Genomic DNA, 26407 nt, shown 5'->3' on the forward strand with positions numbered 1-26407 from the left:
ACTTTTGCAAAACACCAGAGAGGGGCTCGGAGACATGCCCGGCTTGCGCCCCTGGCCAGGTAAAGACATTGATGCTCTCAGGTCCTTTTTGAAGGAGCGCGCGCGTTTGGCTTGGGTATTTGATTGATCCTCGAAGGCCAGCAACCATTACACAGTTAGCGGAGACTGTTCCAAGGCATTCGAGGTTCTTTCGGTTTTCGCTTTGGGTACTTTTCTCTGGGGGTGGGTTCATTTTTATTTAGAAGAAATCAAACAGGCAGTTTAGCAATAATAGTTGATAGATAGATAGTAGGAGAGAGGAATAACAGATGAAATACATATCTAGTGATCCCGGTCATTGCGGGTGACCTATGTGGTAAGCTTTGGTCAAGTGTGGGGTTGACTGAGTGCCTACACAAACTTTTGGTCAAAAGCTTGTCAATAGGTCCCAAAATTTGCTGCTCAGATTTTGTTGATTGAAGTTGATATCAAACCCAATGTGTAAGCTGACAGTAAACTCGGCAACCATGCAACTAACGTCCCATAGCAAAAATCAAATTGTAAGACTATGAATGTCGTGGTTGTGATAAATACACATGGCTTCAAAACCAGTACACACTCATAAGGAATGATCACCCAATCTAGGCGCTCATTGCAATCTCCCAATAACTTTGAAATTTGGATTAAGTTATAAACTTTTTAAGTGATACATTTTGCTTCTTTGAGAGGTAACATATATAATATGTTGCTTGCTACACCATCTTAGAACTTTGAACTGGAACACAGAACTGCCTGCACTTGTTAGCACACAGAAAAACAGGACCAGCTCAGCAATCCTGGCATGCAATTCATCTTGATCAAAATACAACATACTGTGAAAAATTTCTTGAAGATCAAATGTCAGGCGGCATTCTAGGCATCATGCTTTGTCACCTTGACATATTGTCTCTTTGGATGGCAAAATTATTTCTTTTAGTATTCTTATATTTCTTATATTTCAGATACAATTTGCAAACACATCTTAATGGGGTGTTTCATCCTAAGCTGTCAGCCTTCCTTACAAATTTAATGATTCTACAGTCAACAGAATAACAACAGGGAAAAAAGGTGACTTTAAAAATGAGTACTGTCTACTAAATAAGCATAAAATAAAACTACTGGATTTGAGTAAAACACATCTGTGGATGGTACGTTTGAATTACACTAAATGTAACACCAGGATTGAAAGTGAGTAATACAATTGTAACTCAAGGCTATTATATGAGTAATTTCTGTATAATATCAATGTTTCAAGCATGGCAACATGCACATGTTGCCTCCCTTTTTGGGGTGGTGTATGATGGAGTGTGCTTTGGCACACTCCTATGATGGAGTGTGCTTTGGCACACTCCTATGATGGAGTGTGCTTTGGCACACTCCTATGATGGAGTGTGCTTTGGCACACTCCTATGATGGAGTGTGCTTTGGCACACTCCTATGATGGAGTGTGCTGTGGCACACTCCTATGACGGAGTGTGCTTTGGCACACTCCTATGACGGGGTGTGCTTTGGCACACTCCTATGACGGGGTGTGCTTTGGCACACTCCTATGACGGGGTGTGCTTTGGCACACTCCTATGACGGAGTGTGCTTTGGCACACTCCTATTACGGAGTGTGCTTTGGCACACTCTTATTACGGAGTGTGCTTTGGCACACTCCTATGACGGAGTGTGCTTTGGCACACTCCTATGACGGACTTTGGCACACTCCCATTACAGAGTGTGCTTTGACACAATCCTATGACGGAGTGTGCTTTGCTATTACAGAGTGTGCTTTGGCACACTCCTATGACGGAGTGTGCTTTGGCACACTCCTATGACGGAGTGTGCTTTGGCACACTCCTATGATGGAGTGTGCTTTGGCACACTCCTATGATGGAGTGTGCTTTGGCACACTCCTATGATGGAGTGTGCTTTGGCACACTCCTATGATGGAGTGTGCTTTGGCACACTCCTATGATGGAGTGTGCTTTGGCACACTCCTATGACAGAGTGTGCTTTGGCACACTCCTATTACAGAGTGTGCTTTGGAACAATCCTATTACAGAGTGTGCTTTGGCACACTCCTATGATGGAGTGTGCTTTGGCACACTCCTATGATGGAGTGTGCTTTGGCACACTCCTATGGTGGAGTGTGCTTTGGCACACTCCTATGACGGAGTGTGCTTTGGCACACTCCTATGACGGAGTGTGCTTTGGCACACTCCTATGACGGAGTGTGCTTTGGCACACTCCTATGACGGAGTGTGCTTTGGCACACTCCTATGACGGAGTGTGCTTTGGCACACTCCTATGACGGAGTGTGCTTTGGCACACTCCTATGACGGAGTGTGCTTTGGCACACTCCTATGACGGAGTGTGCTTTGGCACACTCCTATGACGGACTTTGGCACACTCCTATGACGGACTTTGGCACACTCCCATTACAGAGTGTGCTTTGGCACAATCCTATGATGGAGTTTGCTTTGCTATTACAGAGTGTGCTTTGGCACACTCCTATTACAGAGTGTGCTTTGGCACACTCCTATGACGGAGTGTGACACTCCTATGACAGAGTGTGCTTTGGCACACTCTTATGACGGAGTGTGTTTTGGCACACTCCTATGAAGGGGTGTGCTTTGACACACTCCTATGACAGGGTGTGTAATTTGTGAAGCCGTTTATTCTAAAAACCTCCCCTCAATCAAACAAATTCGGGAGGCCATGACAGAATGTGCATTGGCACACTCCCATGACAGAGTGTGCATTGGCACACTCCTATGACAGGGTGTGCTTTGGCAAACTCCTATTACAGAGTCTGCTTGAGAAGAACAATCAGTCCCACAATGAGGTGATAAAGTTATCCAGCACCATGGGGGAAGACAGCGGATTGAATGACTAAACCAAGGAGTCTCAAAGCTTGAAGTGCATTACACTGTCAAAGACAACAAGACTGGTGCTTGTTGAATCAGAGCTATCAGCTACTTTTCATACACTAGCCTTACAACCCCAGCTCTCTAATTTTTGACTACAGCCTCCTATGTTGTCTCTTTTGCCATTCAAACCAATTGGATGGCAGCCAAAAACACCACAGATCTGTTCAATGAGCTTTGCAAGTCTTGCAGGGTTTGTGTTATTTTGAACTAACCAGAGAAAACAGCCTCCTGTCAGACTGAGAAATGAAACACTGGTCTCATCCTTGGTCCAATGGTACCTCAGCATTGGCTTCACAGACTGAAGACACCATGCACAAAGCTGCAGATTTGGCAGGCTTTCTCTGCTTGCCAGTTACAAACAACAACCACTGAAGATGTGTAAGAGATATTTCAAAGTTAAAAGTGATTGAAAAACCTGGCCTTAAACTTGCTGCACATGCCCTCTTGGACAAGGCCAAATGAACCATCCTTGGCACTACCAAGGAATACATTGGCTGCCCTGAATTTGACCACCTTTTTTCTAGATTTGAGCATGCCCCCAAGTCATATCAGCAAGGCACCCCAAAGGTTCCCAAGAAAACAGAACACCCTCCTGAATTCCAGGCACCAGAAAAAGTGAATGAAGATTGCAAAAGATACAACTGCAACCCAGCCTTCAAGTTAGACAGTGCCAATGCAGTTGAATGGTTCAAGAAAGAACAGAGCAATGCATGGGGTGACCCTCAATTATCTATGCAAGACCTGCCAGCATATGAAGAAGAGAGTGAGCTAGATGATGATCCACCCCCAAAAACTTACTGATGGCATACACATCCCTGAGCACATTGAAAGATTCATCAATTACATGGCAAAACTAAAAAAACAAGAAAGGTTGCACCAAGACCGCAAAAGCTATTGAAGCTTCTTCAAAAAAACACTGTCAAGCTCTGATCTAAGGTGACTTTTTGGGTACCAGTAAGAAGTGCTGCACCAAGCCAAACTGAGGGATAGGCACCAATTCCATTTCAAAGAGAAAAGTTGCAACTCACATGAAGATAATGCATTGAAAATAAAGCAAAGAAGAAAACCAGATTGTGGTGGGTGCAACAGATGTAGAACAACCCAAAGCATCCACTTCACACTTGTGATTTTATTTATTTATATCTTAATATCCAAGTATATTAAAGCCTCAGTTTTGTGGAAAAAAAATTCAAGGGTTTCCCCTACAAATGACCAAAATACAAAAAAAAATCAAAGGTTTCCCCTTTTACAAAATAAAAAAAAAAGACTAGAATACAACACGATGAAACAAGCCCACACCCTGCCACCTAACATCAGCAAGCTGATGTATCATGGCCCACCACCCATCCCTGTCTAGCAGGTTTAAAAAGTGGTGAGAGGAAGACCCCCAGCCCGTAAGCACAGGGGGGTCCACAAGTATCCCCCGCCGGACTGCGCAAATGCAGCAGCGGACGGGGGTGAGGCGACCCCGGGCTGGAATTACAGCTTGAGAGTCGCCTGGGGAAACATGGATGCCAGAGTCCCCCTATTTATAGGCAATCGTCTGGTGAAGCTCCATCCCACCCATCACAACGGACTCGCCACTCACCTTCGAACTGTTGCTTTGCCAATGCCGCCACGCCGTACGACACACCCAGCTCCCTACCCACCGTTGCACCATGTTACGCCCTGGCCTTGACTCCAGGTGGACCAATTCCAACCCAACAGACAGCGACCCTCCAAGCAATCCTGGCCATGACAGAGACCAGCGTGTCCAAGCAGATGATCAAGTGGACCATCGGCATCCCGCTCGAGTCAATCGTCGTCGTTGAGGGCCACCTCCAGGCGCCCGTCGAGGACGTCAAGACCTGCTCGCAGTCCAAGCTCGAGATCAAGCTCGAGCAGATCTTCTTGCTCGCCGAGGCCCCCGCTAAGCTGCCCTTCCTGCTTGAAGACGCCAGCCGGCCCGTCGACCTGCTCCCCAAGGAGGGCGAACAGTTCGTTACCGTCGGCACCAATACCCGCTTGGATAACAGAGTCCTGGACCTCCGAGTAAGTTATAAGCCAAAAAAAAAACACGACTGAGCTGACCAAAATGGTGCCCCAGACACCGGTCAACCGAGCGATCTTCAGGGTGCAATCGCGCGTATGTAACCTGTTCCGCCGCTTCCTAGACGACGAGGGGTTCATCGAGACCCACACGCCCAATATCCAGGGCGTGGCGACAGAGTCCGGCGCGAGCGTCTTCAAGCTGGGCTACTTTGAGCAGACCGCCTTCCTGGCCCAGTCGCCCCAGCTGATCAAGCAGATGGCCATCGCCGCCGACTTCGAGCGCGTCTACGAGATCGGCCCTGTCTTTCGGGCCGAGAACTCGACCGGCTAGAATGTCAGCTCAGACAAAGATCTTCCAAATGGCTAACGTGAGTCAAATGCCCGGGCCCACATCTCCTTGACACTGCACCAGTTTACCATTACTGATATTGGTTGCTGTTTTTGTCCCTTTGCTCTCTTCAATCTGAGCCCCCCACAACCCCCAATGAGACCGACCTTATGGTAGCCCAAGCTATCCTCGATCTTGAGACTAACATCCCCGATCTCACCACCAAACTTCGTCCCCTCCAAATCAGCGCTGCTTGCGAGGTGAGATCAAGAGTGGACGCAAGGACAAAGGCCAAGGCTGATGAATTAATCTTCATCCCCAGTGATCTAAATATATCAATCAAGGCTTACTTGTTGCCCTCTTGCTTGCAGACTGACCCGGGAACTGGAAACGAAATTCTCCGATCGCCATGTTGTCTTAATCATTGGCCAGGGCCAAATGATGCGTAAGCCTACCAGCGGTAGGCACCCGTCAAAAGCAACAGTGCGCATGATCAGGTACTATGAAAGAAGTTCATGAAAAGATTTTGGAGGGTTTGGTCCACCCTACCAAAATCACTGGCAAACAAATCCGTTTCCACACCAACAGTTCCAAGGTCATGAAAGGAATGAATGTTTGGTTTACCAGTTGTTTTTGTGGTAGGTCTTTAACTTTTGAATATAAGCATTAACAAGTGATTGTATTAAAACAAAAAAATATTTATCTACATAAATACATCAGAAGTATGCCATGCTTGTGATTGTGGCAATTGGAATTCTGTAAGGGTAAGAAATGTGACTACCTGATCAAGTGTACAGCCATTCCCAAAAAGCTGCATATAGTTGCAGATAAGAAAACACAAAGTTCAAAAGGAAAGAAAATCATCAGGAATCCTGAGAGGAAAACAAATGGAAAATGTATGGATCAAATGACAGGCCTGTTCAAAACTGAGAAATTTGAGAAGACCAACATTTGACTAAAACAAAGATAATTTGATGAGAGTGCAAAATAATGATACAAACTTATCATATATGTGCCTAAGAGCAAGAGTAGCTGCTCTATTGAATTGAGACAAGATTGAGATTTAAATAGATGAGATTAATAGAAAAGGGAAGTTGTTACTTTTGGTGTTGCTTTCTACATATCTGACAAAGGTGGAAGTATTGTCAGCCATGCCTGTGGATTCACTGTCTTTTGGGAATTGTACTCCCTTGACTTGACACACAAATTCTGCTATAGAGTCAATCAATTGTAGCACTTTTTAACTTAGAAATAATATCATAATTTTCTTCAAATAAATGTCAACTGCAGTGCAATGAGTCAGGTCCCAATACATGTGTACCTGAATGTAGCCTAAACAATCATAAATGAAAATGGTTGTCAAGAATTATGTACAACTAAAAAAACACAACCATGGATGAGCAATTACATAACCACATCCCCTTTCATAGCCAAGCAAGCATGCGCCGGGATTTATCACAGGCATGCTGACAAGGCATGGCCTCCGGCTTGCCCGGGAAGCGGGCACACAGTTCAACCTCTCGCAGGAGTCTTGCCCAGAATCACCGCCCGGCAAGCGGAAGAAGCTCCAAGTATGAATACATAGGTACATGCACCCACACGCCGGAGATGATTCCTCCCTGGCAAGTACCTTGATGTTGTACCTGCTTGCCGAGGTTCTTAGCTAGCAGGTACAAGGTAAGACTGCTTGCTGAGGACCTCAGCAAGCAGGTATACTTGTCCCAGAGGAATATTTCCAGGCAAGCCAAAGAGATGCTATCCCACCGGGCAGGTACATAGAAAGAACCATTTGGTTGAGTATTCTCATTGGCAAGAACGCAAAATGAGACTGCCAACAAGGAGGCATTTCAGTTTTGACTCTTGCTTGGATTCCGGAATCAACCCCGTCAAGCAAAGAAGCTCCAAGGTCTGCACTTGTCCGGAGGATTCCTCCGGCGCAAACACCTTGCACCTGCTTGCCAAGAAATCTTAGTCTCCAAGCAGGTTGTAGGTTGGAGGATCTGAAGAGCATTCATCTCCGCCGAGTACAAAGGCACACCCGTTTGGAAAGCCTCCCCAGAAAGTGGGTGTAACCTGCTCGCCCTCCTGGAATGATTCCTGGATCTTGGCAAGCAGGTGCCGGGTGCCAGAAGCTGCACATAATACGTAGGTAATCTATAAGTATGTACGTACATCTTCTTTTTTTTGATGTGATAACCATGGAGATGTACCCAAAGGAGAATTGTTTAGGCTGGATTCATCCCCCCCCCCCCCCCCCCCCAATCCATTACTGAAAAATTGGGCCTAGACTCTTTGAAGCAGTTCATACAAGGGGCTTGGAGATTTAAACCTGGGATTTGCAGCGGCGAAGCCGCCTTGGCCTCTAGTTGAAATTTAGATTACCAAAAAGAATATTTAGAAATTAATCAGTATCTGAATCAAACTAACTAACAACATGAAAGTGAGTAAAGAATTATAGTAAAATGAACTAAGCTACAAACCAAATACCACAAATCATCTCCAAAATAATTAGCAGCACTTTTTTATGCACAATTTTTATACATATAACACATTCATGAGAAAGGCTCAAATTGATTTGAACAGACATTCCAAGAGGGTCAAAGCAAGAACTAATATTAGATGGCATGCTGCAATGCTTGTACTTGTTTTTTTGCCTGATCATTCTAGCTATGCCATGTTGACCATCAAATTTAATACCAAATTTTTAATCTGGAAATAAGAAAGTTCCATAGGAAAGATCATAATCATCAGAGGTAGTAGCCAATTGGCCATTTTCAGAAACTGTGGAAACAAATAAAAGAAAGGCAAATTTGCATACATCTTGAACATCTTTATATGGAGGATTGAAAAAACCATCTGTTGTAAATGTTAGATGTGTATTGATGACCCTAATGGGTGAGGAAGCCAAGTAAAACATTTGATAATAACAGGACTTTATTAGCACACACAGACAAGTAAGTCTAGTTGACTTAAGAGCAAGCACACCTGAGGAAAACATAAGTGATGTGGAACTGAAATTCAATGAAATACTTCAGGCATACCTGGAGACAAAGGTGTTGAGGTGAATTGAATTGAGTGTATGAAAACAATGAGTGAAATGAAGAAGTGGATACAGTAACGGTGTGGTAGACGGAAAAGTGAAAAATCAAAAGTTTTTTCTTGTCTACAGATTTACTCATACTAGGCCTCAAGATAGCACCAAATGGACACCAGGAATGGATTCTACGGCCAATTTTACCCCTAGCCCTCACTGGAAGCATCACTGGAACCCCTCTGGATTGGAAGTTACACCCTCATGGACACCTATCACACGGCCAGCCCCAGTTATCAACCTGTCACAAGCCTCAAGCCACCTTTCCCAAGTATACATTAACCCAGCCCATCCAAACACATACTCTCTTTTAGACCCACTTATATCCACTGCATATGCAGGGGTTGCACCCCATTTCCCCTGTATTTGACATGGTCCCGCTTCATTTATGTACCCCTTGCAGCTGCATGCATTCTTCTGACCCCATTCCTGCATTCTTTACATTATTCTGACACCACTCATGCACCCCTTGCATGAAAGACCCCTGTATTTGACATTTCTCCACCTCATTTATGCACTCCTTGCATTAGTATCACCTCATTCTTCATTTCTCACCCCACTTTTACCTGTATTTAGCATCTTCTGACACCACTTGTGCACAGCCCCACTAGCTAAATTCCCTCAATCTTCTGTTCTCACCAGCTAAAATCCCTCACCCAGGGGCTGCCCTGGAGCTAAAATCCCTCACATTTTTCTATATAAGGAGCTCTCTCCCCCAGTTGTTTTTCCCTCAGTTCAGTACCCACCAGTTATACAGACACAACAACCACAATTATTAGTACCCTTACCCATTATAACAACCCATATAACAACCCTTACATATCTGCAATAACAACTGAACTCACTCTCATACCCTCATATCACTTGGTTGACATTTCACGTGCCTGTCACAAGTTGCCTAGCTCCTGGTTCAACTCCTGCTTGGGACATTTGCCCTGCTCAACCTAGTCGCTCTTCTCAACCTTTTGTACCCCCACCCCAAGGACCTGGGTTCAATCCTCACCGGAGACAACCAGTCAACTCTCATCACCTCACTCTCTACTTTCACATCCCTGTCATCAAACAAGCTTCATCTGTAACAGACCAGACCTATCACTTGATTAAAACTTGCCAAGCTTACCTTGGTGGGTCTTGTTATCTGATAGTATAGAAGGGCAGAGTTTTGCACCTCCATCATCCCCTTCTCCATTCAGCAAAAGGATTTCACAATCACTTTTGAGTCTTACAACGGAAGTGGTGTATACAGAATCTACATCTAGGTTTAGGGTTTTCACGTGACCAATAATCTGACTCAAACTGTCCTCATCTTGCAGTTACTAGGTTGCTGGAGTAGTTCAATAGACCCTCCAGCTGTGCCAGAGCAAAAATCAAAAAATGGCTGTTTGAGAAAGATTCTGTGAAAGAGCTTTCAAGGAGGGGCCTAACAAGGGTGGGCCATTATGTTACCCGTAATTGGGAATGTAACTGTAAGGTAACTTTTAAAGTTACGATGTCTGGTAGTTACAGATATCTTAATTTTAGTTATGATATCTGCCACAGAAAAAGGGCTCTTTTTTCTAGTTAAATTACACAGATGTTTCCAACAAAATGGTTTACGTTACAGATTTGCCCAATTTTGGGTAACTTAGCTGTAGCTACCCAAGGGGGATGACTATTTGCGGCTGTTTGGTTCAACATGAGTACATATTGGGCTCAAGTTTATGTAAAGCACTGTTGCCAGTGTCTGCCCATGGTGTCAGGTCAAAACAGGTGTGCAGTGTGGATTGAACCCTCATCCTGCATGTTGCAAAACATATGTACATGAGGCAGGCACTAACCATTAACACCACCCGCAAACAGGTGTGGTTTTCTCCGCAGCCACACCCAGTGTTTTTCCTGCGGAACTCGCACGGCCCCCCAAAAACTCATGCGGTGAGGGACTCCTGTCCGTGCTAAGCGGCGGCAGTCGTGTGAGGGGATGGGTGCTGTTTAGGCTGCCCTCGGGGTGATGGTCCGTGAAGATGAGTGCGGATGGGATCGGTGATAGCTTTTGTGGTTGTGGGGTGGTTTTGAGATGTTCGCCGGGGTTTTGGATCCTCGGCGGCGGTTGTTTTGTTTTGAGGGGAAAGGATATGTGATCTTAGGGAAGGGAAAGAAAGGGATCTCGGAACTTTGGATGAAGGAGGATCGGCGAGCGGAGCTCGAAGGTTGGAACTCTGAAGATGGGATCTATAAACCCTTGATGGACCGTCTTCTGGGGATCAGAATGCCATGCCTCCCCCATCATCCAAGTTCGGCGAACTTGGACTCCGGGAGAGCCACATGTCACATACATTTCATCATATCCTCCGCGCGCTACACGCGCACACACACAAAACAGCAGAAAAGAAACAAACAAAGAAGCAGAGAAGAGAAACAACACAGAGGCAACTAAAAGAAAACACAGCATGAGGAGACAGAAAGAAAAGAGCCACAGAGAGGAAAGGAAGAAAGAAAAGAAGAGATAGGCAAAACACACAGAAAAGGAGAAAAACCAGAAACAAACAAGTGAGTAAACCCACAGCAGGTGCTGTGTTAGGACCAAGAAACAGAAGGGGAATGAGAAGGGAAGAGGAGAAGGAAAGGTGGAAAGAAGGAAAAAGGGGGAAAGATCTTAAAGGAGGTTGGAAGATGAGGAGAGATGGGGGAGAGCTGAGAGCCTTGAGAGTCTTGAGGATCTTGATGTTGCTGGCGGCGAAGATGCTCCTGACTAGCTGGCCACAAGAGGGGCCACCACAGCGGCCCCCGGACCCCCTAGCTGCATATCATTCGAGGTCCTTATGGGGCCGACCGGTCATCCGCATACATCTTGATGACCGGCAAGCTGGCTGATCATTGAGGTTATAAAGGTACCTCAATGACCATCTGAACGGTCATCAAGGTATATATACACAGCAGTTGCGCGGATTAAGGTTTTGCTTGGCAAATTGCCGCGCAAGACAAACAATTGGCAATTTGACCTGTGCGCCGTCAAATTGCCAGCAAACTGACAGCGCACCCGCCGACAATTCACTTCACACGACTTCAGGCAAGTTAACATATCTTACCTGGGTCGAACAGCGGGCAAATAAAGATGACTACATATCCGCTGTTGGGCACAGCGGCAATATGCAGTCAAGAACCACTATTGGTCAGCACATTGGCAAGGACGGGCAACCAAAATCATCTTCCCCTCAACTCATCTCACCTCACCACCTCATTGACTCACCACTCACCATCCACCCACCTGACCCTCCCACATCCTCATCTCGCCTCACCACCTCAAATCACAATCCTCCACACAACCCTCCCACATTATGCCAACCAAGCCATTGGAGCCGGCCGAGAATCTCTGATCGCTTCCGCTTCAAGACCCTCCTCCTCCCCACCACTTGGGAATCTGCCCCAATGAAGCATTTACAAGCACATTTCCTTACTGGCCAGTAGTCGTAAGTTTTTCTATTGGGTGCTGCTTCCTCAACCCCCCAATGGCACTCCATCAGTTGGGGACAGCTTTACTCCGGAGATCAGCAGGGGTTCCGCGAGGGGTGGATCAAAGGAGCCCCCGCCGCCAGACCCGGTACCCACCTCGTGGGTGGGAGAACCCTAACGTGGTGATGCTTGCAGTGGCCACCGGTTGGATTGATATGGGCAGGCGTTGTCACCAATCCTCCATCGCCAGGTCAGTCTTCCCCCATCACGTCCATCGTTTTTCTCCCTCAAGGTAAGCACAACCCTATACCATAAGCCATCCTTGGCATCCTCACTCAACCTCTCAACTCACAAAACAATTGTCCAACTTTGCCCTGTCATTCTATATGCCATTTGTCAAGGTCGTCAAGAGTTCAGCATCAAGATTTCAGGTCAAGTACCGTTGTTTCCGAGGTTAGTCATTGTGCAGTCTTCCTCATTGAAGAGCCTCCCATCCACCTCGAAATAATGATTTTCAAATATTCATGCATAGTTCCCACTGAGTGCCTGATCACTTTATCTATCATATGTGCTGTATGGAGACAATCCATCTGACGCAGACATGGCGGCTCTTCTCCAAACAGAAGTTGACCTTACCCATGAGCAGTAGTGCGGCCATTTTCTTTTTACCAGTCTCTCTCTCAATTGTATTCTGCGCGCAATTTCTCTCTCTTTCCCTTCCTAGCATGTACTCAGAAGAAGAAAAGATAAAAAAAATCAATAAAAGATCAAAAAACAAAAACAACAATAAAAAAACAAAAAAAATTAAAATTAAAATGCAATAAAACACAAAAAAAGTGCCCTGGTGGCCATTAAACCAAAACCAAAAGTTCCCGGGAGCTGTCCTGAGAGTGAGTGTCCAGAACAATTGGAAAAGCATTGTTTTGGGATGCGGGTGATGTGATTGGCTGGCAAATGGCCGGTGGTGCGGTGGTGTGTGGTTGAATGGTGGTCAAACGGTAGGCAAGCGGCCCTGACCGCTTTTGTAGGGGGAATTGGGTTGGACGGTGTGTTGCCGGACGAGTCAATGTGCCCTTACTTTTGCCAGCGGGTTGTCCGCTTGCGCATTGGCGGGGGTGCCGCCAAGTTCGGCAGTCCGCTTGACGGTTGACGGGAGGCCGGCATGCGAACGGTCAACGCTGGCTGGGGGAGGACCGTCAAATTGACGGCCAAACTTTTGGCGCTTTGGCGGCGCACTGCAACTGCCGTGTAAACCTCGATGACCAGCCAGCTGGCTGGTCATTGAGGTACATAGTATGCCTTGATGACCGGTCGGCCCCACAAGCACCCCGAATGACATGCAGCTAGGGGGTCCAGGGGCCGCTGTCAGCTCCGGTCTCTTATGTGACACGGAGTTGATGGGTTTTTATGCGCACTGTAGTGGCTGAGTAGCGGCCAGAGGAAGGATGGGCCACACTATAACCTTAAAGGCCAATGGGAAGAAACCACACCTCGGGGCTAGCTCCCTTACAAATGTAAGGGGACGCGGCAATAACTCGAGCCAGGCGCCGTAGCTTATAAGGAATGAGCTTCTTATCTTCTAGGTTACAGGTGTTATAACACCCACCTGTACCTAGGAAAATACACAAAGAGGACTGAGGCTGTAAAAGAAGAAAGGTTTGTTGATTATTGTAAAAACCCCACTCACTATATTTCTAGTAAGGTGCACAGGTTTGTATGGTAATAATCTTGGGGGGAAAGATCTCACCAGAGGAAAGATCCCCCCCTTTTATATTACAGGGACCTGTTCCTCCTTTGAGTCAAGGCCCCAGAGGGATCCTTAACTCCAAGGAGGGAAAAGAGGTCCACGGAATTCAGAGGAGGAATTACATGAATAATTATGTAATCTCTCTATGTATGGTAAATCCATAGAGAGATATACTCCATTAGTACATTATTATTCTCAATCAAGGTAAATACATAATAAGTGTGAAATCATACAGTTTAGTACATATAAAGTGATGATTGCAGTAAAAGTATTATTATAAGACAACAGGAGGGGTTGAACACAGGATCTTACACAAGATCAAGATCAACCTTAAGGTAGCCTTTAGCCATTGGGTTACATGAGATGGAATTATCATTGTAGGCACATGGACAATTCTCTCAGTGGCTGACAGCCGCACAACTTTTCAGGGGGCTGCACGAGTTCCGCGGGAAAACCACACCTGTTTGCGGGTGGTGTAAGCTAAATTAATCATCCAAAAAAAAAAAAATTGGAATCTATTCAACAAATGTTTTCATCCCAAAAAAATTTATGTTATCCAAAACCTCCAAAACTCAAAAATAAAAAAAGTTGCTTTATGTTATGTTACTCAAAAAAATGTTACGTTATCCAAATGGCTAATTTGGATAACTAAGAAAATTTGTGGTATCCAATTGGCCCTCTGTAATGTACCATAACATGCCCTGTGAGCCCCTCTCCTAGGGTGTCACACAAATGTCACAAGACACAAAGCAGGACCCATATAGTCCCAACTCCTCCACCGCCTACCTAGCCTGGCAGAGATCATTCTCTCCACGCTAGGTAAGTCTCATTCCTTCTCCTTTTCTTTTCTCCCCTCTCTTGATCCCCAGGATGTAGATACTAAGAGAGATCATTCTCTCCACACTAGCTTTTGTCCTCAGAAATTCAAGACACTTGGGCCCTGAAACTCCGGAGACAAGCTCCTGCGCCCCCCCTTTGACCCCTTTAGTGAAGAGTCCCAGTTGGACTCTTACACTTTTTTTTTCTGGCCCAAACACAACAAACCCAAAATTCTTTTGTCACAGCCTTATTCTTATCCAACACAATCATTCCCTTGAACAAAGCGGTGCCTTTATCCTTCTAAGTGCATGTCCACCCAATGGATAACCAACCCCGGAAATCTTATCCCTATTGGTGGTCCGGAGGTGATTATTTGAGCCTCCAACCTGCACACAGACAACACCGTCTGGAGTTATTGCGCTCCAAGCATCCAATTCACATCCCCACCCCAATTACCTGGCTCCCTTCCCTTCATCCACTGCCTCCTTCCCCAACCAACAACTCCGACCCAATCCCCTTGGGCTCCACAGAACCTCTTCCGGCTCCAATCAATGTCCATTCTACCATCACAAAGCCACTGGCCGGACTCTTGTTGACAAACAAACCAAACCCAACCACCTTCCTTCAACCTTACCCCATGGCCGACCCGACTGCCCCAAACCCCTCAGCGGGTTCTTCAACCAAGAAAGAGGACTCCCCTAAATCAAGCTTCTCGTCAACGGACAAATTTTTCAAAAAAATGATACAGCGCCAAACTGTCAAAAAATCAGCATCAAGCCGCTGCGGCCCGGATGGAACGTATGGAACTCCTATTCCTCAAGAAGGCCAAACAAGAAACCCCAGTTCCTGGCCGCACAAACCTTCAGAAGATCAGTACAGCAGATGCACCACGTTTCTGCGGCCTGGCTCAAGAAGTTGAGCCGTTTTTTAAATGGATCCATGGGTTGAAGATTTGGTTCTTGACTAAGAGCATCTCCAGCAGAGCTTGGACCGCGCGAGTTTTGGACTCGTTTGGCAGGTCGCTCAACATTTCCGGGGTCCAGCAGACCCCCTAAACAACCTTTGATTGATCCAAGTCCATCCCATCCCAGACCCCGGCCGGCTACTTTCCCCATCCCATTGCCACCCGCGACAGAGGCTGCTATGCACCACACATCACCTACTCACCACTTCGCCATCACCTACTCGCCACTCGTCAGCACCGCGCCAAAAACATGATCGACCTAATGCTTGAAGATCTTGCTCGTAGTCCGCCACCGAGAACACCCTCTCCAGAAATTCAACCGCTTCAACTCACCAAAGAAAGGAACGGACCTGCAAAAAAGAGAACATCAAGGCCGAAAAAATCCACTGCTGGGACTGCTACCGCTACCGCTACAACTGCTACTGCTACCGCTACAACTGCTAACGCTACCGCTACGTACTGCTGCTGATCTCTCAAATTTGGATCCTATTTCTTGTTCTTTCTACACCAATAAAAAAGAAGAGGTTGCCAAACGTCTTGGCTTGATTCCCTCCGACTCTTAAGCTCATCAAAATCTTGTGTGATCTTTTGTCTATTGTGAAGCTTATTTATCTCACATTTCACTCGCTTTTGCTTATTTATCTCACATTTCACTCGCTTTTTTGTGCTCTGAAAATTTAACTGTGAAATCTGAAAATTGATAGATTGTGAGTGAGTGAGAGAAAAAATGAAAATATAACAATGAAGTTGAGTAAATCAACCAAATCCATGCTGGAGATATCGAATTCCATTGCAGTTGTGTCGTCCTGCATGGCAATCTAGCTATCCACCCCCGGAGTGATTGCCAGTCTGCTGTGGAGCTGCTGTTGAACAGCTGAGACAGGTGTGTGAAAGGTGGTCCCGGCCGGCTATAGGTAGCGGGTCTCATCCCCGCTCTGCTGGAGATGCTCTAAGGCGGTAACCCACCCGGACAACATGATTCGCCTGACAGGAAGGGTCATTGACAAGACCAATCTGCTCTCAATCTATGCAAACAAGGCAGAATCGTTTGTTGGCCAGCCCTGGAAAACATTTGAAGACTGTTTCTTCAAAGCAGCACTCCCCCGCCTATGGAGGACCAAAATACTTCACTCAATCCACTGCATCAAAATGAGAAGCAATGAGGATTTTATCTCTTTCAGCACCCGCGCAAGAACACTCCAGCGCCTCTATAACTTTGAATCTGTTGCACTATCCGACCAAGAACTTGCATGATACCTTACTTTTGGGATGCCCCAGGACCTTGTCAACTTAGTGAATAACTTCCAACTCATGGAAGCCAACGAGTTCAAGTATTTGGAATTTGAGAGCCGCACTGCTACGTTTAGGGATGTAAACAGGTTGGGTTTGGGTCGGAAAATGGTGCCCAAACCCAACCCAACGTGAGCACCGGGTCGGGTTGGGTCAGGACAAAACTGCAAATGTACTGCCCAAACCCAAACCCATTAATCAAGAGTTGGGTCCGGGTTGGGTCTCCGGCCGACCCAAGACAACATAAGTTGTGCTAAATGCACACCAGATTTTTACGCCATCCTTGAAAAACCTGTGTACACCATCTTTTTTTGGTGTGCAGGGACATGCACACCAAGACACCCTGGACAATTGATCCAAGTCCAGCTCAGAGAAATACATACCTCCCAGCAAGCTGGACTTTGGCCAGTTCGCCGTGAGTATTCTTCCCGGCAAGCTAAGCTTTGACCAGCTCGCCGAGAGGTATGTAGTCCTCTCAGCGAGCTGGTACAAATCCATCTTGCTGAGAGGTATTTATCCCTCTTGGCAAGCTGCTCATAATTCTAGCTCCGGGAGGTATGCATTCCTCTTGCTGAGCTGCTGACAAAGTCCGTCTTGCCGAGAGGCATGTATTCCTCTTGGAGAGCTGATTGAAGTCCAGCTCGCTGGGAGGTATGTATTCCTCTCAGCGAGCTGGTACAAATTCATCTCGCCGTATCCCTCTCGGCGAGTGATTGAGCATGATGTACATACATTTTTGGTCAGACTGAAGCGTGGATAGCCTCATTTTGGGTTGCAATTGGGTTCATGGGCCAACCTGAATGGGAAAAACCCTGCCCAAACCCAACCCAATTATCTAATTGGGTCTCGGGTCTTGGGTCTTTCCGGGTTGACCCGACCCATTTACATCCCTAGCTACGTTTTTTCAAAGCCTCCGCCCCGCCTCCCCTGGCCAATCATCCAATATTGACTACAGAGGTGACCGGTTATGGTGCCTCAAGGCCTATCTAGATTCAGTGGGCCTGTGCCACTTCTGTAACCTACATTGCGGCAACATCAACGGAGCTTGCCAGGTTTTTCAAAGTCAGTCGCATGTTGAAATCCGGCCTTTGTTTACCCCACCATCAAAACCGCCAAACTACTCTCTGCCGAGAGCATTGACTTCCCCTTCCAACAAAAAAACCACCCCTCAAGCCGGCCGCCCTACTTCACGCCCTGCAGGGGTTGCCTCTGTTGAGGAGGAAAACCAGTTCCCAGATCTGCAAGCCTCTTCTGTTGAGATGTACGAGCACATTGACTCCCATCTAGCCTCTCAGCCGCACACAATCAAAGCTGCCCATACCGTGGCAGTAGAGGCATCAGCCTATGTAGGACGTGAAATCAACAGAGAAATCAATGAACACAACCAAGTCACACCCAATCCAATGTTCTGCAAAGATTCCGTACTCGCAGGTGTGGAGCCAAGTCTTGGCAAAATTACAGGCAGAGAGGGTATGTCCCCCATGCTTGCCTTGACAACCACCAGCTCCATCAGTTCCACAAGGGCAGATGCTTACGCCGCCACCCTTTTGCAGTCTTCAAACAGAGGCCAATTGAACCTTTTTTGACTCACAGCAATCGTCTCCCCCATTTTTTCCCCGCCCCTCTTCCTTCCTTTCCCTCTTTTCCAATTCAAGTGATCTCCATCCCGCTACACTCCTCAGTACCAAACAACCTCACTCACATGTTATGTCCCAGATTTCACCCACTCACTTGCCAAGACTACCCAACAGGCAAAATATATTATCCCAGCACAACGTGATTGGCATCTTCCTTCCAAACACCCCTACCATCTTCCCTCATCAAAATACTTCCAGTCTTCCTCTTTTTCCACTTCTCCCTCTCACACCTCCTTTTTCTCTCCCCACATTAAACCTAGAAGAAAAAAAATGTCTCCTTCTTCCTCTCCATTTTCCTTCTCTTTTTTTTATAAGAGGGGAGACTGTGAGCCCCCCTCCTAGGGTGTCACACAAATGTCACAAGACACAAAGCGGGACCCATATAGTCCCAACTCCTCCACCGCCTACCAAGCCTGGCAGAGATCATTCTCTCCACGCTAGGTAAGTCTCATTCCTTCTCCTTTTCTTTTCTACCCTCTCTTGATCCCCAGGTTGTAGATACTAAGAGAGATGATTCTCTCCAAGCTAGCTTTTGTCCCCAGAAACACAAGACACTTGGGCCCTGAAACTCCGCAGACAAGCTCCTGCACCCCCCCCCCCCCCTTTGACCCCTTTAGTGAAGAGTCCTAGTTGGACTCTTACATGCCCACCCTTGGGCCTAATCAAGCAACTAAGGGGCTTCCAGGGAGGGGGAATACAAAACCGGATCCCCTGGGGGGCACTCCTGCTTGACATGGTGACCTCCTTATATACCTGCTTGACCTCTTGCCATGGGGTAGGTATCCGGCCACACTTTTTTCCACAGCTATGTATGTTGGTACCAGCTCAAGCCTCAACTCAACACCATGGGCAAAACTAGCTCTAACACACTGTCTCCACTGCCTCAGCCTCTTGAATGGAAAGCAACCCACCTTTCTTGCTGAAGCATACTCATCAACAGGCATGGGAACAAAAACCCCAAACACTGTTGTTCCAAGGTCCTACTAGCCACAGCCACCCACCACTTTCATTCAAGCAGCTTGTTGTCCTCAACTGGCACCGCTAGGGATGTAAAAAGGTCAGGTTTGGGTTGGAAAAGGGTGCCCAAACTCAACCCAACATGAGCACCTGGTTGGGTTGGGTAGGGGAAGATTTGACAATATGCTGCCCAAACCCAACCCAGCATCACACCTCTTTGGGTCATGGGATGACCCGACGGGTCTTGGGTCAACCCGGCCTATTAGGTGCCAAGGACCTCCAACTTGCCTGTTGGAGGCATCATAATTGGGTTGTAGGCTGACCCAATTGGAGAAAAGGCTGCCCAAACCCAACCCAACAATTTTACTAGATGGGTTGGGTTGGGTTTGGGTCATGTGATTTTCACCCAAAACCCATTGGGTTGCGGGTCGACCCAACCCATTTACACCCCTAGGCACCACCATGCCTCTGACACCCTATTGCCATGGCCCTGCTCTCCAGCCACCTGAACATGACACACTGTCTCTGTCAGCCTGCTAGTATATTCACATACCAAGTTAGCTGTGCATTTACTACAGACTGCAATAGTTATCTTTAATTAAAACTATCTTTCACAAACATTTCACATTCATTTTCATTATTAACATATCTCATGCTTTTAGTATAGTTACTTAATTTAATCAAATTCTAATTATAATCTGTACTTCTTAATTTTTATGCTCCTCATAAATTCAAGAAGAGACAATATTTCACCAAAAATTACATACCTCTTCATCCTAAGATGAATCACCACATCACTTTCTAAGATTGCCGTTCTCATCAAAACACCATATCACTTTTCAGAAAATTGGCTTTGAACTTCTCACATTCATCATCTGTTGGGTGTAAGTTCCCTTGGATCAAACCCATCTGTGACTAGGAGCATTGGTACAACTGTTATAAATTATATTGAGTGGAATCAATCCAACCTGGAGCAGCCTACAGTTGACAGTCTAACCCAAACCCACAGCCTGATTCTCCCCTTTCATGATCACACCAGCCTGCGCTCCTCTTACTGGGCTTCAATCTGCCCCATCAGCAGATCCAGGTGGTGAACAAGCGGATTGGGACTTTCTGCACCAGCAGTGGATTGTTGCCTGCTATTCCTTCCACTGAGAATAACCCAATATGTCTCCCGGGACACCTGCAACCAATCTATGTGTGCTCAATGACCCGCCGGATTGGCCTTGTTGGCCTCAGCAACCATCCCACCAAAGCCCCTGGGTGCAGCCCACTTGCCCAGCTCCTCCGCTGCATGGAGTTCATTGTCCAGGGCAAGAAGCCCACCTTTGTCTTGCAGATCACCATTGGTGCTGAGAGCTAGACACATCTCTTACTCAAAAGGCTTGCGCCTGCAACCTGCTTTAACATCTGGCTCTCACATGTCAAGCCAAACATTGGGTGCGCAAAAAGCACTATTCACACAACCTTGACCGTCTTGTCCAGAAATGGATGCCTTCCTTCTCCTCAACCCTGACTCCTCTCCACAACAAAAAACACCACAAAGCCAGCCAGGGCCCGTCGGCACAGCCCACAGACTGTTCCAGAGACATTGTCCCAACAAGAGCCAAGGTCCATCAGCAACAAAAGTATTACCATATCTCAGTGCTAAGCTACATGAAAAATACAGTTAAAAATGCTTGTCCGCTGTCCATGAGGTGACAGTGCTAAGCTACATGAAAAATACATTTGAAAATGCTTGTCTGCTGTCCAGGTGCCACATGGACCGCCAGCTAAGAGCAAATCTTCTACGGCTCATCAATAAATTGTTGGTGTTTATGTAAGAATTCACCTTGCACACAGCACAATTGATGAATAGATGGTTAGGATATGGTCAGGATTCCCAAGTTCAATTAAATCATGTTGAAATATCCTTGATTCCACCAATAATCTTTATCTTTTAACCTTTAAATCATACTTGATTCAAAGGTAGCTATGCTAACTGTAGTGTAGCGGAATTCTGCCAACTCTTATCACAATGTTACTTCCAACTTTGTAAACGCTAAATGATGCTTCCATACAGGGCCTAAGGGTTCTCAAATTTGAAACAATGGGCCACAAAATCAACACATTAAAGGAAAACACAACTAAGAGAAATAATGATTCTTCTACTGAGCTAGGAATACAATAATTTTTGGTTTCTAGAAATCCTCTCTCCAAGAATCAGTTTTTCCCATGTCTTTTGTTGAGCCCAAATCTTCAAAGGTCTACAATCTTCAGTAAAGATTCTTGTCAGAATTTTGCATTTTGCCACCCCACAGGCACTTTGTTGTCAATGGGTACTGGCACTACTGGGAGGGGGGGAGGAGGGTGGCAATGGCATAATTCTGAAAAATGTGAAAATCATCAAATTTCTTGCCAAATTCTCAGAATGTTCATTACTTTTCAAACCAAGGAGGGAAAATTTGAGAGCATAGTATGGCATGCAACAGGAATGAACATTCTGAGAAATTAGCAAGAATATTTGATCATTTTCACATTTTTAATTTTTTGATTTCATAATCATTCTTGGGAACTTATTTTCCACCCCTGTAGCCAATCTCATGACTTAGTCTGTGGCCTGAGCTTCTGCATTGAAAAATGTGGTGCCAAAAACTTTAGATGGCCCACTGTACCCTTGACCAAAAACACAATGTCTTTTGTTTCTTTGCGGAGGGGGAGTAGAGCTTGGGTAAGTCAATAGGATGTCACTGATTGTGATTTTTTGGTGCTAGCATAAGTCATAGATAAATCTGTGCATGAATGTGGATGAAAATGCTCATGGTACACGCTTTTGGTTTTTGGGTAGGATGATTTGGCCGGCCTTTTTTGGGTTAAGAATATTTGGGGATTGTTGGGCTACATACACACATACTTGGTGGGAGGGAAGGATCACATGAACATGTCATCGTATCCGGACCCATGTCCACCAGGAGGACGAACTAACGGATCGGGAAAAAAGGATTGACTTTGGGTCAGTATGAAGGAGGAGAAGAAGAAGGATTAATGGGAGACACACAATCGTTGAAGTCTGGGCGACTAGATGAGAATCCATGATGAGGGTTTCGCAAGGGCAATCCTTGACCGAGGCCGCCCATAGGATCGAGGTCTGAGCCGAAGCCAGGATGGGTGGCAGGAAAGCCGGGGCCGAAGGGGTCGAAGCGTGCACCAGGGGGCACAGCACCGGGGGGCAAGAATTCGCCGGGGAGGCCGCCTCCCCCACCGATCCGACCCGGGAGGGGAGGTTGGCGGTTGAAGATCGGATGGTTCCCGCCGACAAGCATGCCTGATCGACTGTCTGGCCCCCCCGTTGGGGCGTTGTAGAGCGAGGGGATGTGCAGATTCGACGTGCCGATCGGATCGAGGTCTGAGCGGCCGATTTCCAGAATGGATGGATGGTGAGCTTGGCGATCTACTTGAGGCCGCACGAAGCTTTCCGGGACTGGGCGAGACGCGGGGGTAGTGGTGGTGGCTGATGAGGAGGCCGGCGGTGAGCGGTGGTTGGGGCTGGTGGGTGGGATCAAATCAGGAAGCAAGTGGCTGAGGATTCGGTTGACGAAGAGGGAGAGGAAATCGAGCAGATGGGTCGTCGACCTGAGTCCGATCGAGTTGGTCTGGTGCTCCTTGGTCAAGGTGAGCGGGAATTCAGCCGGGTCGAGATACTCGGAGATCGAGAGATCCAGGGTGGACAAACGGTCATCCTAGAAGTTGGAAAGTAAGTCCCATTGTTACTACCATGGGTAAGAGAGAGCAGGGCAGAGGGCAATACTTCGACTGCTATTCCAGCGATTGAGATCCGGTTTCCGATTTTCGAGAGGGTGAATTCGAAGGATAGGCTGCTTCGGGGGTGTGAGTAGGCGAGGAGGGTTGAGTGAGTGTGATCGGCGAGAAGGAGGGTTTGAAGGTGGTCGTCCGAGTGGGTGGCTTTCGGAGCAAATGAGTGGGAGATCAGGATGGAGTGAGTGATGAGTGCGATGAGGCTGAGTGGGTTGGGAATGGACTGCTCCCGCTTGCCGCTGAGCAGGTCGCCGAGGGAGCGGTAGATCGAGCTGAGGTCGGCTGGCTGGCTGCTGCTGGCCGTCTGTGCCTGTTCGTGGGTGCTGTTTGGCTGGAGTTGGGTCATCGGGAAGTGTCGGATGGTAGCTGGTTCGTGGTCGTTTGGGCTCAAAAATGCGGCAGACGTCACACAATCTCCACCCCGAACTTGACCTCTCGAACGGGGGTCCCGAAGGGACCTCGCCTCCGCGCGGGGTGCTCCTCACAGTTGACATGCAGAAAATCTGAGGAAGCTTGTGGTGTAACCCCAGCCTTAAGCCAAATTTCAATACACAGTGACTCTTCCAAAAATGACATTTTTTATTCAGAGTCACCAAGCCTTTTCTGCTTACTTAATTGTGAATATTAACCTCATGAAACCTGAAACATGTAGTTTTCACACTCAGAAGGAGGAAGTAAGCAATAATTGCTTTGTTGATTGAAACATACATGATTTCTGAATCTAGATAACATATGAGGTAAATTTGAGTCTGTGAAGAAGTGATATACTGCTCTTATTTCATTCCTGTGAATTGAGGAACTTGAGGATTATTTTTCCAGTAAAATTTGCATCAGAGTCAAATTTGTTCAAAGAATAGTTACCATTCTTGTTCAGTTTTGGACATAACACTTCAATCATCTTCTCCCAATATGAGTCCATGAACTTAGACAAAACATGTGGATGATATGTTCCATACCAGTATTGGAGTAGCGCCAGAGAAACTAGTATCTGTTTCCTTGGAGCCATTTCAAAACCAAAGTAATCCTTCATCAAGTAAATTTGAACTTCTTTGAAATCTGATTTTTCAAATTTTGCATCAGAGCTTTTTTCAACTTGTCCAATGATTGGCAAACCTCCATCCTCTTTGGATGTGAGAAGTTTTGAAAACCATTCATCAAAGGAATCTAGTGCATTTTCTATCAGTGGTAGATTATTTATTTGCAAAAATTCAATCAGTACTTTGTGGCATATTTTCATATGAAAAAGTAAACCATCCAACTTCTTTGCAAATGGTTTTTTACCAATGATATCCCCATTTTTGTTTAGATAAGCTATCTGGTAAATCAATTTTTTTGGTTCTGTAGATGGCTCAGAAAGTGGTACCATTGCCACCGGAAGATCATTTATTATTATCTTGTGTTTTGGTTTCATTCTTACATCTTTTGAGATGCAGTTCAAGATTTTTAATGTCTCAAACTTTGCTAAATTTTTTTGAAAATATTTTGGCTTCAAAATATTTGGTAATTGACCCAATTGTGGGATTTCAAATTCTCCTATTTTATCAAGCTTGGAACCAATCTGTTTTTCAGGACTAATCATAGTATCACCGGTATCTTCAGATACTTTCATGCCTGAACTTATTGCATCTACTACGTCCAAATAAAGTTCTTTCTCTATCATTTGTTCATCATCATGAGTTGCAATTATTTTCCAAATATCAGGATGGAAAGATTTGTACCAAATTTTGATGAGTTGAATTGCACTTTCTAAAGAGTCTTTCTGCATGCTTGTGCCATCTACCAATGAGAGGTATTCAAGCAAAATCTTTTGTATCTCCCCAAATTCTTGGCCTTCCTTAAATTCCAAGGTATTTGGAATCCTTCCTAAAACAGGAAAGTTATTTTCTGGTTCAAATGCCTCTTTGAATAGCCAATCTATCATTTTCTTGTGAGAAAACAACTCAGATTGGTTTGTTTCAATGTGATTGTATTTCCTCAAAACTGCTGTATTAATGAAGATGAGCCATTTTATCAAGCTTACAAATCTTTCTTTTAGAAAACCACCTCTTTGAGGATGGCCAGTTTTTTGATCTAAAATCCATATCCAATAGTCACCAAACCAATTTTTTGGGGCTTTCAACTCAATTGATGGAAATCCATCATTTTTGTACACTCTGGCAATTTTCTTATTTTTGTGAAGTCGATTGGTTCTATAGATCTTGTCTAAGTGAATTCTGAAATCTTCTAAAACAACTGACAGAAAAGTATGATTCATGCACGATTCAGGAAGAGAATCAAATGCCAACTTTGGGTCCTCCGGATGAGCAATTGACTTTGATTTTTTTTCTTCCGCTTCAAGGTTATTGGCACCCAAGGAGTCATCCAAAGTTTGCTTCTTATTCAAAACGTCTTGTACATTCTGGTCATCCTGGGTCTCATGATGAGGCAGCTGGTTGTTGCTAAATCCTGCTGTCATCCAGAACCAACCAACTTGGTCATATGTTGAAATCAATAGGAGGGAACGTTTCACTTACCCAAAAATGGAGCACCATCTCGGCTAGGTGTCACTGCTTGTTCAAGAGAGTTCCATATTTCATCCTGACTCAAGAGTTCAACCTGAATTGGCAACCCAAACCTATCCAGTTTTGAAGATTTCAGTTGAGAATACCTTTCATCATGGGCCATCCTTGACGCCACATCGAAATAAGCTGTAGATTCTAAGTCATATCGAGTAGATTCGGCACCTTCTTTATCAGGATGAAAACCCAGGCCGTATATCTTGGGTCTCTTGTGCGCACCCAAACTTAATTCTGCTGTAGGGGCAACATTGAAAATCAGCTCGACTGTCAACTCAGCCAAAAATGAAAGGAGTTTCAGGCTCAGATGATGATTATTTCGAGGAACTCACTTCGCCAATGGTCGACATCCTCAATTATCGATGATAGGTCGTTTGAATTGGTTTCCGGCTGTGAAGAGAGTGGAAGACATGCCTCAAACGGTCGCTTGCGACTGTATTGTCCTTCAGAGCTAGTGCCCGCAACATCCTCAGCAAAGGGACCTGGAACTGGCAAGCCCTGTTCACTAGAATTGGCCAACGGTAGGAATGCATGAGTGTTTCCTTCTCCCAGGCCCGTTCGGTCTATTCCTTGACAGTCTGCCCACAGCGCATATTGCGCAAGGGAACAAAACCTTGCTAACCACGAAAGGTTCATTTTCGGTTAGCTTGCACAAAACCAAGCACAGTTCCTCTCGTGAATGAAAAATGGGATAGCCGCAGTCTGAATGAATCCTTTATCGCCAATAACAGGCCCTCAAGTTGTTCTGTTTCCTAGGCCACACTGGCAGATCTATTTCGCTAACACAAGGCTGATGTGACCTGGATCATGGAGAATACAGGCTCCACACTC

At 45.9% G+C, this 26407-nt stretch overlaps 4 protein-coding genes across 4 annotated transcripts; 3 read left to right on the top strand and 1 right to left on the bottom strand.

Moving 5' to 3' along the window:
• Positions 1-5007: 5007 nt before the first annotated feature.
• Positions 5008-5295, top strand: PtA15_5A297 (uncharacterized protein; the record flags this gene model as incomplete). The annotated part of the gene is made up of 1 exon (XM_053169042.1): positions 5008-5295. The coding sequence occupies one exon, from the start codon at positions 5008-5010 to the stop codon at positions 5293-5295; it is 288 nt and encodes a 95-aa protein (XP_053020279.1).
• Positions 5296-5323: 28 nt separating this feature from the next.
• Positions 5324-5741, top strand: PtA15_5A298 (uncharacterized protein; the record flags this gene model as incomplete). Its single annotated transcript, XM_053169043.1, has 3 exons — positions 5324-5332; positions 5433-5552; positions 5664-5741. The coding sequence occupies 3 exons, from the start codon at positions 5324-5326 to the stop codon at positions 5739-5741; spliced, it is 207 nt and encodes a 68-aa protein (XP_053020280.1).
• Positions 5742-15015: 9274 nt separating this feature from the next.
• PtA15_5A299 (uncharacterized protein) lies at positions 15016-15297 on the top strand (the record flags this gene model as incomplete). The annotated part of the gene is made up of 1 exon (XM_053169044.1): positions 15016-15297. The coding sequence occupies one exon, from the start codon at positions 15016-15018 to the stop codon at positions 15295-15297; it is 282 nt and encodes a 93-aa protein (XP_053020281.1).
• Positions 15298-22136: 6839 nt separating this feature from the next.
• PtA15_5A300 (uncharacterized protein) lies at positions 22137-26212 on the bottom strand (the record flags this gene model as incomplete). The annotated part of the gene is made up of 6 exons (XM_053169047.1): positions 22137-22186; positions 22264-22945; positions 23014-23083; positions 25259-25469; positions 25535-25813; positions 25909-26212. 6 exons carry the CDS (start codon positions 26210-26212, stop codon positions 22137-22139), a joined length of 1596 nt encoding a protein of 531 aa, XP_053020282.1.
• Between the last annotated feature and the right edge of the window lie 195 nt (positions 26213-26407).

Source organism: Puccinia triticina, chromosome 5A (assembly GCF_026914185.1).
Source record: "Puccinia triticina chromosome 5A, complete sequence".
NCBI classification, from domain to species: domain Eukaryota; kingdom Fungi; phylum Basidiomycota; class Pucciniomycetes; order Pucciniales; family Pucciniaceae; genus Puccinia; species Puccinia triticina.